Source organism: Conger conger, chromosome 8 (genome assembly GCF_963514075.1).
Source record: "Conger conger chromosome 8, fConCon1.1, whole genome shotgun sequence".
NCBI lineage: Eukaryota > Metazoa > Chordata > Actinopteri > Anguilliformes > Congridae > Conger > Conger conger.
In genome coordinates, this window is record NC_083767.1 from 12,808,795 (window position 1) to 12,823,933 (window position 15,139).

General features: G+C 39.9%; 1 protein-coding gene across 1 annotated transcript; it reads right to left on the reverse strand.

The window, feature by feature from the left end:
• Window positions 1–13: 13 nt before the first annotated feature.
• On the reverse strand, window positions 14–12,987 carry tec (tec protein tyrosine kinase). Its single transcript, XM_061251752.1, has 18 exons — window positions 12,702–12,987; window positions 11,984–12,172; window positions 10,673–10,777; window positions 10,475–10,556; window positions 9,710–9,838; window positions 8,688–8,737; window positions 7,948–8,147; window positions 7,354–7,419; window positions 7,104–7,158; window positions 6,572–6,651; window positions 6,188–6,321; window positions 5,849–5,923; window positions 5,166–5,337; window positions 4,309–4,525; window positions 4,046–4,110; window positions 3,741–3,859; window positions 3,489–3,646; window positions 14–903 (listed from the first exon to the last, which is right to left on the reverse strand). The coding sequence occupies exons 2-18, from the start codon at window positions 12,119–12,121 to the stop codon at window positions 832–834; spliced, it is 1,917 nt and encodes a 638-aa protein (XP_061107736.1). The 5' UTR covers window positions 12,122–12,172; window positions 12,702–12,987; the 3' UTR covers window positions 14–831.
• Between the last annotated feature and the right edge of the window lie 2,152 nt (window positions 12,988–15,139).

Here is a 15,139-nt window from a genome sequence, read left to right on the forward strand (position 1 = left end):
TGAGTGACATGAGTAAAAATAAAAAATCTATATTTAAATCAGATTAAAGAAAATACAATTACCCATAAACATCTGCCTTTTGTCTAAGAATGTCTTATTGGAATTATTTGTTTAATTTCATTAAAAACATGTAATACCACCCTCTACCTAGATCAATACTGAAAAGGAAAAACTTGGTTGGACTTTGTGTTAGCATTTGTATTGAGAGAGAAGCATTTGCCTTCATCTTCACATCTCAGTACAAAAGTAACATTAGTGTAACAATTTAACCAAACATATTAGCATCAAATTTATGGCTATTAACATCAACAGAAAATAATTGCATTCAATTGCCTCATGAATATTTTTATGTTATATTGAATTTTGTGTGTATGAAAACAATTAATGTATGTGTATGCCTGTGAGTGTGTGTGCTTGTGTGTACGGGTGCTTACATCTGTGTGTATGTTTATGTGTGTAAGTATTTATGAGCCACTGGAATAACACCAATTCTAAGAGTCCTCTGTTTTACATGTCTTCACAATCAAAATGTCAGGATATTTCTTCAAAGAATATTCCAAATTTAGCATGAGAAATCCTTCAGAAATGCTAAATGTATGGCTGAACATTTCTTCTGCACACAATTAAATGTTCTTTCGAATTGAGATCATTCAATACAGACGGCTTCAGGCTGGCTGAATGTTGCTAACATGATGTTGCCCTGACAGACTGTTGAACAAATTACATGAAGAGGTATTCAAATGAATGGGTAACCCCGGCAGGAAACTACGACCCAGGCAAAGTCATGTTGTTTATATCATCGTCCAAATCCTGTCTTATTGCTTGTTAGATTCAGCTATCTCCCTCCAGTGCATCGCTGATCATGACAGAGATCTGGGCAAATGTTGGCCTGTCTTCAGTTTTCTATGAAAAGGAAGGTAGAAGGGAGAGGATGTGGTTACATTCGGAGGGTGACAGCGGAATACATTTAGCAGATAGTAAAACCATTTTCACATGCAAGGGACATTTATCAAACTGAGCAGTCAAAAACGAAATAACTAAACGACATGGGGTACAGCTAAGCAACATGGGGTAATGAAAGACCCCTTCCAATCAACAAAAATATGTTATACAGTTCCACATTAAGAAGAAATCGATGTTAGTTATCTTTGAAACCATTTCTGTATATAAAATGAAGAACAATTAAAATGTCCTGAAATGTAAACATTCTGCTTTCACATTTCAACTTCCTGCTTCAAAAACCTGTTGGATTAGGTGTATCTGATCTGTTTGTGTGGAGGCTAATAACAGGCACAGTAGCTCGGCTAATATATTAAAGCAGACAGGGGCAGAACTGACCAATCACAGGCCTGAATGGAGTCGTGTGCTCAGTGAAGCCTCACATTCCAGAACCACTAAAGGTTTGCTTCATAGTTTAATTCATTAATCATTTTACTTGAGTACAGATAAAGGCAAAGTTTGTCCATTTCTAGTCATTAGTACAGGTTCACGATAACCAGAAGTAATTCAAGGAATCAGAAGAAAAGGGAAACACCCACATGATGTTTCTATGCGTCAAGAGGAACACTACTAGTAACCTGATAAAGACTGTGTAGGCTGACATGTTGCTCTGTAATAAATCACATGGGAATTTAAACAGTCTGCAAGAGCATTCCTTTTTCATCTGACTGAAATCTCACTCCTACACATAAAAGTGGAATGCAATTTTGGTTTCAGAAAGTGTCAGCATTCATGATCAATTAAAAAAAAGTTTTTATTTGTTATCATTTTATGGTTAGAAATGCATGTAACTAGTCTCATGAAAAAAATCAAGCCTAATACAGCCTTCCTATTTGAGTGTCATATTTAATAGCTTGCCTAAGAGCCTCATAGTTTAATAAATACATTTTAATTCTGTATCTTAAAGAAGAATACACAGAATATCTACATTCAGTAATTTAACCAAACACATTTAAAAAAAGAATCAGTATGTATCTTTTATTTAGCTCATTGCAGTTCATAATTGTGTTTCAAACAAAATGTTCTACCCAAATCATTTTCATTACACATACTTCGCTCTCAATTTTGTTTCTCTGATGTCTATCAAGGAACAATAGTCTCAAAAAATTTTCCTACGCACAAGCTGGGCAGAATGTTGAATGGGGTTAATGTGATGGTTATGGCTCCCATTGTTAGCCGGCTCTGTGTGATTAGAATTGCTGACTGCAGCGGTTCACAGCCTCAGAGGGTATTGTGTTACAGTGCAGAAGCCTTGAGCAGTACACCCTGTGACCTCTGCACAGACCTTGCCAAGTCATGCAGTGCCCCGATATCCTTTAACACTTCCTGTTTCACACAACCGCAGGGTTGTGAATGCATTACAGTAGCTCCAGCCTACACAAACTCTCCTTATACCAAAGTATACAAGTATATTTGGCAGGCTGAAGAACTGCACACTTGCTGCCCATTTCCCGCCACGGTCTGAAGACTCACCTCTTCATGGACTCTCCTAATCAATTGTAACTTGTTTTAGCCCTTTGTTGAATTTCGTACTTTAATCTAGGATTTTTTGTCAAGGAAGTCCTTTGTTTTGTATTTGTCCCCCAAAATATGAAATGCAATCCAATAATATTATATTCCATGCGTGAAGAGAGAAGCGAATCAGGCCCTTTCAAATGAAAGAGGCAATTAGGAGGTTTGGGAATAATTAATGAGCGCATGTTGAGGAATGGGAGAATTGGAGATTAAGAACTGAGAATTTAACTTTTTTTTCTTTTCTGTGTTTGTTTTTGAGTGAGGTTTAAGATATCCTATAATGGTGTATTTTTATTATCACAAAAAAAATAAGCTAGCATGGTCGTTATGGATTATTCATGAACATTCCAAAGAAAATAGTTGCACACTTAGCCAAGATTGTTTCATATATAGGTTGCGAGGGAAGTTCCTTTTTGGTTTGTTTCATTGTGTATCCTCCCTTGCAGAGCACCTGTTAAGTTTGCTTGTTGCATGTAACAAATTACGTCGGGAAATAGCTCCCTCGAAGGAAGACACCAAGGGTAGGGAAGATCTTAAAGTGGAATCCAACACGGTCCTGGTGTAGCCACAATAAGATCCATGTAACTGTTGGGCCCTTGAGCAAGGCCCTTAACCCCACATTGCTTCAGGGGGATTGTCCCCTGCTTAATCAACTGTAAGTCAATTTGGATAAAGGTGTCAGCTAAAAATAAGTGCAATGCAATGCAATCAACATCCACAAAAAAGGACCAAGATACAAGCCACTGATGATGACAATCTTTTTGCCAGGTGGTCTTTAAGGTCATAGAATTAAGGCAATACAATTAAAAGTCAGTTCCAATTCAATCTGCCTTACAAATTGAAAGTAGAATTCTTTAACTTGACTATAAACCATGACAGCGAGGAAGTGTGGATAGTCTTTAAAATGTTGAGTGCACAAATATTTTAAGATGATAACTGTACACATAATCGTCAAATCTGCAGCAAACACATACCTCAGACCAGCACAGCTGCATGATGTCATAGATGTTAGCTGTGGCCTTCTTTGGTCTGTACAGTCGATGACCTTGAGAGACCATCATCACAACTTCATGGTTTGCATTTTGTTCGAAGGGCATTCTACCTTCTGTGAATACCTCCCACATTAAGACACCTGAGGAGACCAAGCACATCCCAACAAGTTTACTTACAAGGAGCCTGTCTACAAACAAAAATGCCAATGTCAAAACCATAATGTTAATGCTTACCGAATGACCACACGTCTGATTTGCTACTGTATTTGCAGAAATTGAAGACTTCAGGTGGAGACCATTTCACAGGAAATTTCATTCCAACGGAGCTAGTGTACTGATCATCCAGGACGTATCTACGGAATGAAATAATCCCACATTTCACTTAATTTCATTTCTGAAAGATCATACAACCTCAACAAAATGCTTTGTATAAGCTGGTAACACAAAAAATACATTGTTTATCGTAAACAAAGTTATACATATTGGGTTATAAAGAGATGCGTGGCTCATTTCAGAACATGTTTCATACTCCACCGTACCTAGCCATTCCAAAATCCGACACCTTCACCATTAGAGAATCGTTCACCAAGCAGTTCCTCGCAGCCTGTTGGAAGACAATCAATGTTCCATATACATCTCAAAATATAGACTATACAACAACATCTTAGGCATGGCATAGTAGGTCTGAATGATGTCCAATGTGGAATGCATTCTCCAACAGTTTATAATGATAATATCTACTTAAGGATGTCGTAGCACCCAAAAGGGCCCTGGCTGTGACAGAGATGAGGTGAATGAGTACCAGGTCCCTGTGAATGAATCCATTCTTCTCCAGGTACTCCATGCCTTCGCTGATGTCCTGGGTGATTCCCAGCAGGGTGCCTGTGCTAAAGCTGCCCCGTCTCTGCCGGATGTAGTTGAGCAGGCAGCCCAACTCCATGAACTCTGTCACGATGTATATGGGCCTCTGCTGCGTGCAAACCCCGTACAGCTGGACCAGCTTCGGGTGTGACAGCTTCCTGTTGGCGGTGACTCACATTATTCACTCTATCAGCGAATGTTTGCGTGGCATTTAGATTTGAACGGTGTCGTGGATATCAAATAAAATTGCATTCATTTGTAGATGTCAAATACATTTTCGATGATTTGGGGACATCAAATAAAACACCAGTGATTCAGAAGTGTCAAATTACACTTGAGCGGTTTGAGGATATCAAATAAAACTCCAGTGCTGTGTCTTTACATATTTTACAGGCAAAATCCAGACACGAGCACTCTTGAGTGAGGAATACTGTCCTCTATCCTATTAACTGGGTTCACATGGTGTCAGGACTAAACAAGACATGGAATAACAGTAACAAGACTGACCTAATAGCATTTGTTTTGGATTCAAATACTTTTCTGAGCTCAACTGATCTTGCCTGGTGCATTTGAGCCCGCGAGGAGGAGGAGAAAAGGTTAAACTTTTGGGATCATTTCATTTGTTCCGATACACCAGGCAAGCTTTTTTTCAAATGTATAATGCAGTATTTGAATCCAAAACAAATATGATTTCAACCCAGGTCTGGAGCAGAGTTAGAAATTTACATGACATTGAACCAAAAAAAGGCAGCATCCATCCGTAATGATTCCTGAGAGAGTCGTTCATCTGAGACTCACATCATGACTTTGGCCTCCTCGATGAAGTCCTCCTCGTACATGGCACCCTCCCGGATGGCCTTTATGGCTACCTTGTGCTGGGCCCTCCACTTGCCCAGACGCACCACCCCATACTGCCCACTCCCCAGCTCCTTCATGAAGGTCAGGTCTGAGGGGTTGATCTCCCACTTTTCTGAGGGGACAGCAAAAAAAAAGTCAACGGCCTCACCTAATATGTCCAAAACACAGGCGGGGCGAGCTCCGGTGTGGCGCTGTTCTGGTGCATCGATGGGCCCTTGTGTTCAGTCCGGACCACGCCAGTAACGACTACGGCCGGTGGCTCCATAAGGCATCGCTTAACCAGGGATGGGAAGGTTTCAGTCGGGATGACAGCATCTTATCATGCACCAGTAACCCCAGCATGTCGATCAGGTGCCTGCTTATCAATTGTACACATGTAGTCTGTTGGAGTCTTCCTCCAACTCATGTCTGTGTGCCCAAACCTCAGTCTGATAAGGAGCTTGCTTGCTGGCATGCTCCCAATTGACAACAGATTTTGCGATGAGCATGGCAGTATGATCAGGCATTCCAAATTTGAAGAAAGAATGATAAGGCATGAAAAAGCAGCAGAACATGGATGGCCTGGTAAAACACCCTGTGTCATTCGACAGACGGCACCTGGGATCTGGGATCAGACAGCTTACCGTAGCTGAATCCTGCGGTAGAAGGGGCTGATGTCCCACTCTTCCCCACTGGATAACGGAGTCTGGCCACAAGTCCTGCACAACAAAAACACAAAACACAGCCATTGAAATACCATGAAAATGTGCACGCTGACAAACATTCACCTCAGCATTTACACACATCCCTGCAGCTGGGTCCTTCTGTGTGGGTCTTAAAAACAAACACACAGAAGGACGGATATGATACCGGAGAACTCAGTTTCTATTTTGCAACAATACATCAAGAGCTGTGTTTATCCCTCATATAAAAACAGCTGCAGTCCTGTTTTGTTAATGTAGTACTTCAGTGCCAGTACACACCTGCTGCATTGTGTTGATGGTACTCGATGAGCTCGGGAATAGTGCTGAAGTGGTGCTTTTCGGCCAGGTAGAACAGCTTAGGCACACTCTGCGTCTCTTTTATATGGTAATGTCTGATGGAAGATCCGCCTTCTCTGGGGGAACACTGCCATCAGACAACTTTGTGTGGCAGAAAACAGTCTTCTATAACTTTTGGCAGCTACATGTTTTTTGACTTCTTGGCTCACTACAACCCACTCACACTAACAGCCCACATACTGAATCTGCAGCAAACAGTGTATATATTGTTGCAGGCAAAGCCACTGTATCAGGAGGCAAGCACAGGACGCTAGAAACACAAGCAAAGAGTAAGAATGATAGTCTGGGACGGTTACTTCTGCTCACCCCGCAGACTTTGTGTATAGAGAGACAGTGAATGCTCCGGGACTGCTGGAATCTCTCACCATGAACCCCCCCTCTTTGTCCTGTTAAGAAAGGGGCAGATCAAGATCTGTACATTGGCCTGCAGAGTTTCCAATGCAATGCATGTCGAAACACCAGAGAGACAAGAAGTTACCACATAACCGAGAGAGACAAGAAGGTCCTGTTTTATACCTTTAAAAACATGTAAACAAGACAAACTGCTGTGGAACGCTGTCAATTATCTCTGTATATGTTATTGTTACTGTGCCGAAAGTGTGTTCGCCAAAGGCTAAAACCTGGCTAGACCAGTATTTTCAATGGCGCTGATTGGATAGTTGAGCCTTGGAATGGAACTTTAAATATGAATAGAACACTCCCACCTGATGATAACTGATTGGAACAAAGGTGATGGAAAAGGGATGAAGCTTCAATGACTGAACATGATTGATTTAAGTTCAAGCATTATTTTTTCAGTGCGTTGGCATTACTTACACATTTGCAAACTTTAACACACCTCATTTCTAAGTAGTTGTTCTGCTTGATTTCTGTTGACATTTTTGCAGTACCAGCTAAGGTGAAAAAAGCAACAGATACAAGGTCAATGTAATATTAGCAATTACTGGATTCATCAAGATATGAAACATATTACCACAAAGCATAGGAAGGTATATTGTGCCTAATTTTGTTTTATGAATATGAAAATGTAACATTGCTGACAAATCTCAGAAATTGACAAAATAAGTGTAAATTTGCGAGTCACTTACACATACTGGTCAATGTGACCCAATTCCTTCTCAGCCACATAATTGCTGGGCACATATCCTTCTTCTCTAAATAAGCAGTAGCAGAGAGTTAGACAGCAAGACAAAGGCCCTCAATAAACAGAAATAGACATACATCGAGTTTAAGGACAATAAAACATGTGCCCCTTAAGCCAAATTTCCTCCTAGTAAAATGGCACAAAATACAAAATTTAATAGGTTGCTGATTTTTAACAGCAACTAAAGGAAGCTGAAAAGATTGCATCATTCTGTAGCTTCCTCAATCGCTGAGCGTCTTCTTCAGCAGGAAATGGCTGTAGCATTACTTTACCACTAGAGGGCAAGACCACTAGCAGCCAGTGGCCAGTGCCTGGTCAGTTCTTTCATACATACATTTTTGATCGTTTTCTTTTTTATTCAAATAACAAAGCAAAATGAGCTTTAAACATGAACTCTTTTTTCGTTGTAAAAATCAATGCTGCAAAAAGAAGATTTTATTGGCAATGTTTTCGCTGTTTTCCCAGCAGCTTTGGTTCCTTGCCAACAGTCTACAACAGCTCATTGAGCACTGAGCGGAGAGCACAGAGAGTCACGTACCCGTATTTATTTTGAGCTTTGTACCAATTTACATCAGATTTCTCCACGATCACATACTCCTCCCCCTTTACCAGGGTCAGGTCTTGGGCCTCCTTCCCTTCAAAGTCATACAGGGCAATGACTATCTCCTCCTTTGTTTCCTCCGTACTGTTCTTCTCCTCATTTCCCTGTGGAGGTGGGGGTGGGGCCGGTCGACGGCCCTGTGAGGAGAAAGTTCAGATTAGTGCCGTCACAGCCAGGTGTAGCGCTGAGAGTATAAACACGGCTGACACAAAGGTGAAGACTCTCTTTCAATTAAGATTGACATACTGTGGGGATTTATAGATTAAGATAGTTGGGGTTTTCAACAAATATAAACACTTCAAAATTTGTCTGGAAAATAAAATTGCATGTATTAGGTGACTGCAGGTAACCACTACATTTGAGGCATCTTATTCAGAGCAACTTAGATACGTTTGATGCATTTTTACATAGCATTATTAAACTAAAAACAGTAATACAGGAAAGCAATTCAGGTTAAGAAACTTCCTCAAGGTTACAACAGCAGTGTCCTACTTGAGAATTTAACCTTTAACTAGTAGGTTATAAAGGCAGTTCCTGAGCCAGTATCTGTCACTACTACAAAGACATCAAAACGAAACATTCTGCAAATCCCTGAATCACTGCGTGTATTCAGATTGAATGGAGTGGCACTGCGAATTAAATTTCAAGGTAAGTACAAGAAAAAATAATCAAAATACCTTTCCAATTGTTTCATTTCCAGGAATAGGAGGAAGAGGTTTTCGTGAAACTGAAATAAGGAAGCAACACCTCCTTTAATTACTGCAATCTCAGCTGTCAGCAATTTCTATGGCAATCATTGCTTAGCTAAATTTCAAAATGAACCATTACAATATGTCCATTGATTATGGCCTAAAAACAGAAGGAAATTGGACCATTTTGTTATTGTACCTGCCCGTTGTTTGAAAAAGACTGATATCTGGACTCATTCATCAAGAGTTGCACAATAGCTGTACAAATAAACCTACTAAAATCATGCACATAATAATAGAAATATGTATTTTATACAAGTAAGATTGAGCAAGTACAATGCATTCAGATGTCAGGTTGGAGAGCCTGGGGTGGTACTTTGCCTTAGTTTATATAGTAAAAATAAAACTAGACATCCAGGTCACATTATGTTATGGTAACATACTGAACAAAGAATAGTTGCAACTGCATAATTCAATAATGGGTAGAATAATGTAATGGAGTCTGCAGAAGCCCCATGTCTTTCGTAATGCAGACAGCAGACAGTCAATATGTACACTAGCTGTGACAGAGAAGTGAAGCCAGAAAATGTCATGTGACTCCCTACAGGAATGGCAGAATGAGTGGCTTCCTTTGTCAGTGAAAGGGGAGTAACAACTTCTTACAGAAGGATAAACACTGTGCAGTATGTGTTCACATCCTAATGCCAATCAGTTAACCGATTGATGCGTTTTCCTAACTTACATGGAGAGTCTCACTGATGATAATGAAATACCGAGATGTATTAGACTAATAAAAGTACCTACATTCTGAGTAGTATCTAATCTCGCTCATAGCACAAGTGGAGCATTTTCTTGCCCACCACTTATGTGACCTAAAAACTAAAATTAATGAAAAAAGAGAGTGTTACCAAGACGTCACATATGTATTTTACAATAGAATAGCAGAAGTTCCCATGGTAACACAGTGAGGATTCCACTCTAGCTGTGACAGTAATCTTTGTTGGCCTTACTGTCTCCAAACAGGTTGTACTCCTCACAACCAAGCGCCAGTTTCTCCACCTGTCTGCAGCAGAGCCACACCCCTTCCTGCCAGAACTGAGGGTGGAACTTGGCCACAACTGAGGGATTCTGTTTAATCTCTGCAATAACAAAACAATTATGCTCAGCTGTGGGTACAATCTTATCTTATACAGTACAAGTCTGATTTCACTGGAGGCCTAATGGTTTTCTAATGTCTCGCACCCCTGAATGATAAATAGAGTCACAAACAAACTGGCACTATCCAAGAGAGCCAGTTCAGTCAGTTGTTTTTGCCCTGCTTCAGTGCTTAATTGTCTAAATTAAGCCATAATTAGATAGATGTAAACCCACCTGGTGTACCAGGTACAAACTGCAAGGCAATCAAAAATATGTCATCGCCATTTTTAGTTCTTACATTAATAGAAGTTGTCAAATTTGCCTGGAAATGTGAAATCTGCCTAGCAATATTGGCATCCCCAGGGTTATATTTTGGGTATATTTCTTAGAAATAATGGGCTGATTTAGGCAGCAAAATATTTATTCAATAGGGACAGGAGTTTCTGGTCTGGTCTACAGCATATTTTGCTGTAATGTTTTGTCATCCAAGACATTTACAATATATCAAAATATTGAAATAATGAAACTTTTTTCTCCTGGAGGAGGATAAAAAACATTGAAGTTGTCCTACATACTATTTATTTCCATCATAAAACAATATTATAAATTGTCTTGTTTCATTAATCGCAGTTGCTTACCCTCCTTCATATTCTGAACCCAAACACTTCTTCTCTCATTGCTTGGGGCAAAAATGTACAAGATACTGGCATCATACACAACCTGAAGAAAGAAAAAATCACTTTCTTCAAGAACAAGATCCTGAACATGCAGCAGCTTAAGGCATCATTTTGACAGTATTATTGTATTGTTAAGGAAAATTATGAACTATACTGTACCTGAAATGGATATTTATTTACACAGGGAATAATCGCGCCTCCATTTTTTACTATTTCCACACACTTGATCTTCTGTAAATCAACGGAGCCCTTTTTTGTCTTCTTCTATGAGCCAAACATGGACATTGAATACAATGTCAAAAATATTTCTCCAAGCCAACAGTACTACAAAATCAGTCTAACACAGCATATGTATCCATTGTGCTTTCTCACAATAGTGTGTTATTACTTGTTTTGTTAGGATGGTGTTATTGCTACAGTATTATTGATGATATTATTTGGCTATGTAAGCTGTTTATAGTTTCTTACGTAAGTGTAAATCATTCTTTCGTGTTGTTGTATAAATAATCTACATGGCCTTATCCGTGTTGTATTCTTAGCACTTGAAATTGTACTTCCCCTTGGGGTCTTTCAGCACACTTGTCCCTGGTTATGGGCATGCACTTTGCACTTAGTTGTACATCGCTCTGGATAAGAGCGTCTGCAAAATGCCAGTAATGTAAATGCAATGCATTACATTAGTTATTTAGCTGACACTTTTATCCAAGCCAATTTACAGTTGACTAGACAAAGCAGGGGACAATTCCCCTTGGAGCAATGTGGGGTTAAGAGCCTTGCTCAAGAGCAAATCTTGCTCCAATATCACAATATCATTCAAATCACAAGACTACATGCATACAAGAGAGCCGGGAAGCATGGGATTAAGCTGTCTGATGCCCAGGGTCTGGCCTGCCCCTCTGTCTGTGAGTATATACACTGAGTGTCTATAAGTGCTGCTCATGGAGGTACATTCACCTAAAGCCACAACCTTACACCCTGGGGACATCACATGCAAAGCCATGTGGTTATTTCGCAAAAACTTAATGTTGAGGGGGTAGTGTGAAAGCAGAAGCTAAAAACAAACAAGCTGAAACAAACCAAGCTATTTTTCAAGTTAAAACCAATATACATTTTCCTTACCTTAAACATGTGATTGGCCTAATGGAACTGCATGGTATAAATTGTACAGTTTCTGTTTTTGATTTACGACAGTACTTCAAAACGAGCTTAATTTGTCAGCGGGGAACATTTCAGGGCTTTTAACATCAAGATATAAGCAATGCAAAGTGTAACATGTTATTTATACCATGATAGTCTTGCCATACCATACCATATTGGATGCTGAGTTGTAACATGGCCTCGATCAACTGCATTATTATATACTGCATCTCACATCTGAAATGTCTACTAGGACATAATAGCCTGACAAAAACAGCCATGATTTGACACAAGAATATAAAAAATAGCTTTTTTATCAAACGTCAAACGCACCTCTGGTGAACCATCATAATATGTCAGTCTTGTCTTTGTTAATACAAATAACCTCTCTTTGTAGTTCAGAGGTGAAGTCCTCTTCTTTTGCTGAGACCGTTTTATTAAAATTTCCTCTAAGATCGGTTCTGAATTCATGACAGCTTCCAGCTCATCGTGGTTCTTGCCATTGAAATCAAATCGGTAGAGCTAAAAAAGAAGGCAAAATGGTTAACTGTAATCTTTTGGATTTTGAGAAAGCCTCCTATTGGGCCTTATTATTATTATTATTATTATTATTATTATTATTATTATTATTATTATTATTTCAGAATAAATGCAGTTTGACCCGTGATCAGCATAGCCTGACGTTAACTTTTTGCACCTGCAGCTGCCATCCAACCGTAAATAGGGAAAAAACCACGCGATCAACAAGTAGGGCAAGCTGCTTCAAAACGTTTCGCGTAGACTACATTACAAGACAATTCAACCACGTATATACGGATAAAGGACATTGGAACCCCCATGAAAGTGAGCATAGTCTCTCCTTTAAAAAAAATGAAAATAATTGCTGCGCACACATCGCCTGTATTTAAAAATGGGCGGACATACAGCAATACAACGTATTCACACACCTCTTTAATAATTTGGTTACGGCTATGGTAGTCTATAGCCTACCATTACAACATATAGCCTGTGCTTTCATATAGCAGAGCAAATAAATTCACTTGAACCTTACCTCTTCTGTCAGTAGCCTTCCAGGTTCCAAGGTCGAGCATACATATCTAGTTCGCAAAGCCTGTGAGTTTTGCCGGGTTAATGTTTCACCGCTTGGATGATAATTAGCTTATATGTCCAAAATGTTCATTGCGATCATGTAAAATGCAGACAAGCCTTGAAATTATACTTTCAAGAGTGTCGGCTATAGACTTTAAATACTGCCACCTAATAACTCTAGATAAAACCAGAGTCCAGAGACGAGGAAACAGTAGGGCTACCAGGAAGCCTCTGAACAGTTTTATGTGCGCAAGGAAGTAGTGGGGAACAGGGTGTGATACTGGTCGTAGCCAATTTGACTATCAAATTGGATACATGCGAAAGAAGAGCGGCCCATACATTGTATTAATATTGTTGTAGCCTTCAGAAGGACGTTAGTTTCGTGTTTTCCGAATGGAATGACGTTTGTGATAGCAACTGGCAGTCTAGCCTCTGCCATGACCCATTTGCCATCACATCGTCATGCATCACCATTCACTACGACACTACGTTTTGTAGTTACACAATAATAATAATAATAATAATAAACTATAACGTTCTAGGTATTTGGGGTGATCGTGCGAATCGCAAAACGACTTGTTAGCTCACTATGTTCCGAACAGTGCAACTTTCATGACGAATAAATACAAAATTATTTCCAGATCAGCTTTGGTTTTTCTCTGTGTGTAAAGTATAATTCCCTCCGCATTCATAAAAACTTGGTACGAGTCACATATGCGATCCATTTCAGCATAGAGTGACATGGTAATGGTGATCCACTGTAACATTGTGGATCTATCGGGCAGGCTTTGAGGATACGGCTCAGCCTGCATAACAAGAGTGAATAGATGTTCGGTCCATCGTGAGCTAACACGGTCTTCCAAACACACGAAAGGTGTGTAATTATCTGTGGTTCTCTATGAATATTGGTCCAATTCACATCAAAGTGTTTTAGTATCTGGAATGGTCAATAAGCGACCATAATAATAAACTACATTCCTCAGGAGAAAAACTACCATTGTACAGATAGTCTAGCAGGAGGGGCCCTCAGATTTTGACAACAGTGTTTTCATAATTTATTTTATTTTGGCTATTCTTTACACCTACCCCAATCCCTGAAAAAGATCCAAATGAGGCCAGTCCGAATAGGGGAAATGATGACAAAAAGCCCACAGTAGGACCGAGTAGGGTTCTACAAGTTACTCGCAAGACGTGAGCTAACCACCGAGTTTTTTCTGGGGGCATCCCTAGAGACCAAGGACGTATCCCAGAGGAGGAAGGAGTAAACAATAAAGGGACTTAAGAACTCCCTGGCGATTAGCCAACGAAGAAAACGACCATAAAAACCGGTCGACAATGTTAATCTGAGAATTGCGAGGAAAAACTATGACCAAGGTAGCATACGCAAACTACGCCAGGAAGGAAAACTACGTAGACTCCCAACTGCGATATAGCATACCTAAAACCAGGAACGGCAAAGTGAACACGAAAGATAAACAAGACATCCCATCTCCTATTCCATTGACAGTATTAGGGAACACAATCCCTAATACTAGAATACACTGAAACATTTACAATTTAATTTGACTGAGGAAGCAGTCTTACCAACATACATTATAATAAACTATTATAAATTCACCCGATGACGCAGGGTTACTTTTTTTTTTTTTTTTTAAAGAGGAATACACGAAACACATTAACCCTCTAATTCAACTGACGATGCAGCCTATCGGTGAGTTCGCAAAGCTCTCCTCTGAGAGGGGCGATACTCCCAACGATCATGTACACCACTTGACTTTTAGGAGAGTCCGCAACCACAGAGATTCACCAGACGGTATAGGCTCAACAGACCGCGCAGGAGACTCACGAGAAAGAGAGCTAAAAAGACGAGCAGCACCGAGGGTCTCCCGCGTAGAGCCCTGGGCTAGCGGAGATTCGCAAAGCTCTCAGCCGAGAGGGGCGAACACCCCCACCCCCGGGTATGAGGTTCACGTAATCTGACTACACCATCCGCCACCAGTTGGAAAAATAGCGACTGTATATCAAAAGACGGACGAAGACGACACAACCACGAAAACAGTGCATTTAGAAAGTGACAAAACGAAATACCTCGCTGTACTAAAGTAAACGTTAGACGGCTGAAAAACTTGAAACTGCAATCTACTGGAAAGACACATAATGACACCAAGAACAATATCCACCTACGGATAGAGGAAATGTTAGCCACCCCACAACTTTTTTTCGAGTTTCCATGATTTATAAATTGCTGGATCTTCAGCTGTACTTAGTTTTCTTACATAGCTCTCAGTTACAGCGCTCAGTGTTGTGACAGTCATATTCTTTAAAAAAACGGTCTCAGTTAATTCTTCAGTCAGCTCAATGAAAGCTCTTTCGTGTTCCTTTAACTTCTTTTTTGACAGA

Coding starts and splice junctions, on each gene's coding strand:
- tec (XM_061251752.1), bottom strand. CDS start 12,121: ATGAATTCAGAACCGATCTTAGAGGAAATTTTAATAAAACGGTCTCAG. Junction 9,839..10,474: donor GGTTCAGAATATGAAGGAGG/GTAAGCAACTGC, acceptor TTGTTATTGCAG/AGATTAAACAGAATCCCTCA. Junction 3,647..3,740: donor ATCAGACGTGTGGTCATTCG/GTAAGCATTAAC, acceptor TGGTCTCCTCAG/GTGTCTTAATGTGGGAGGTA.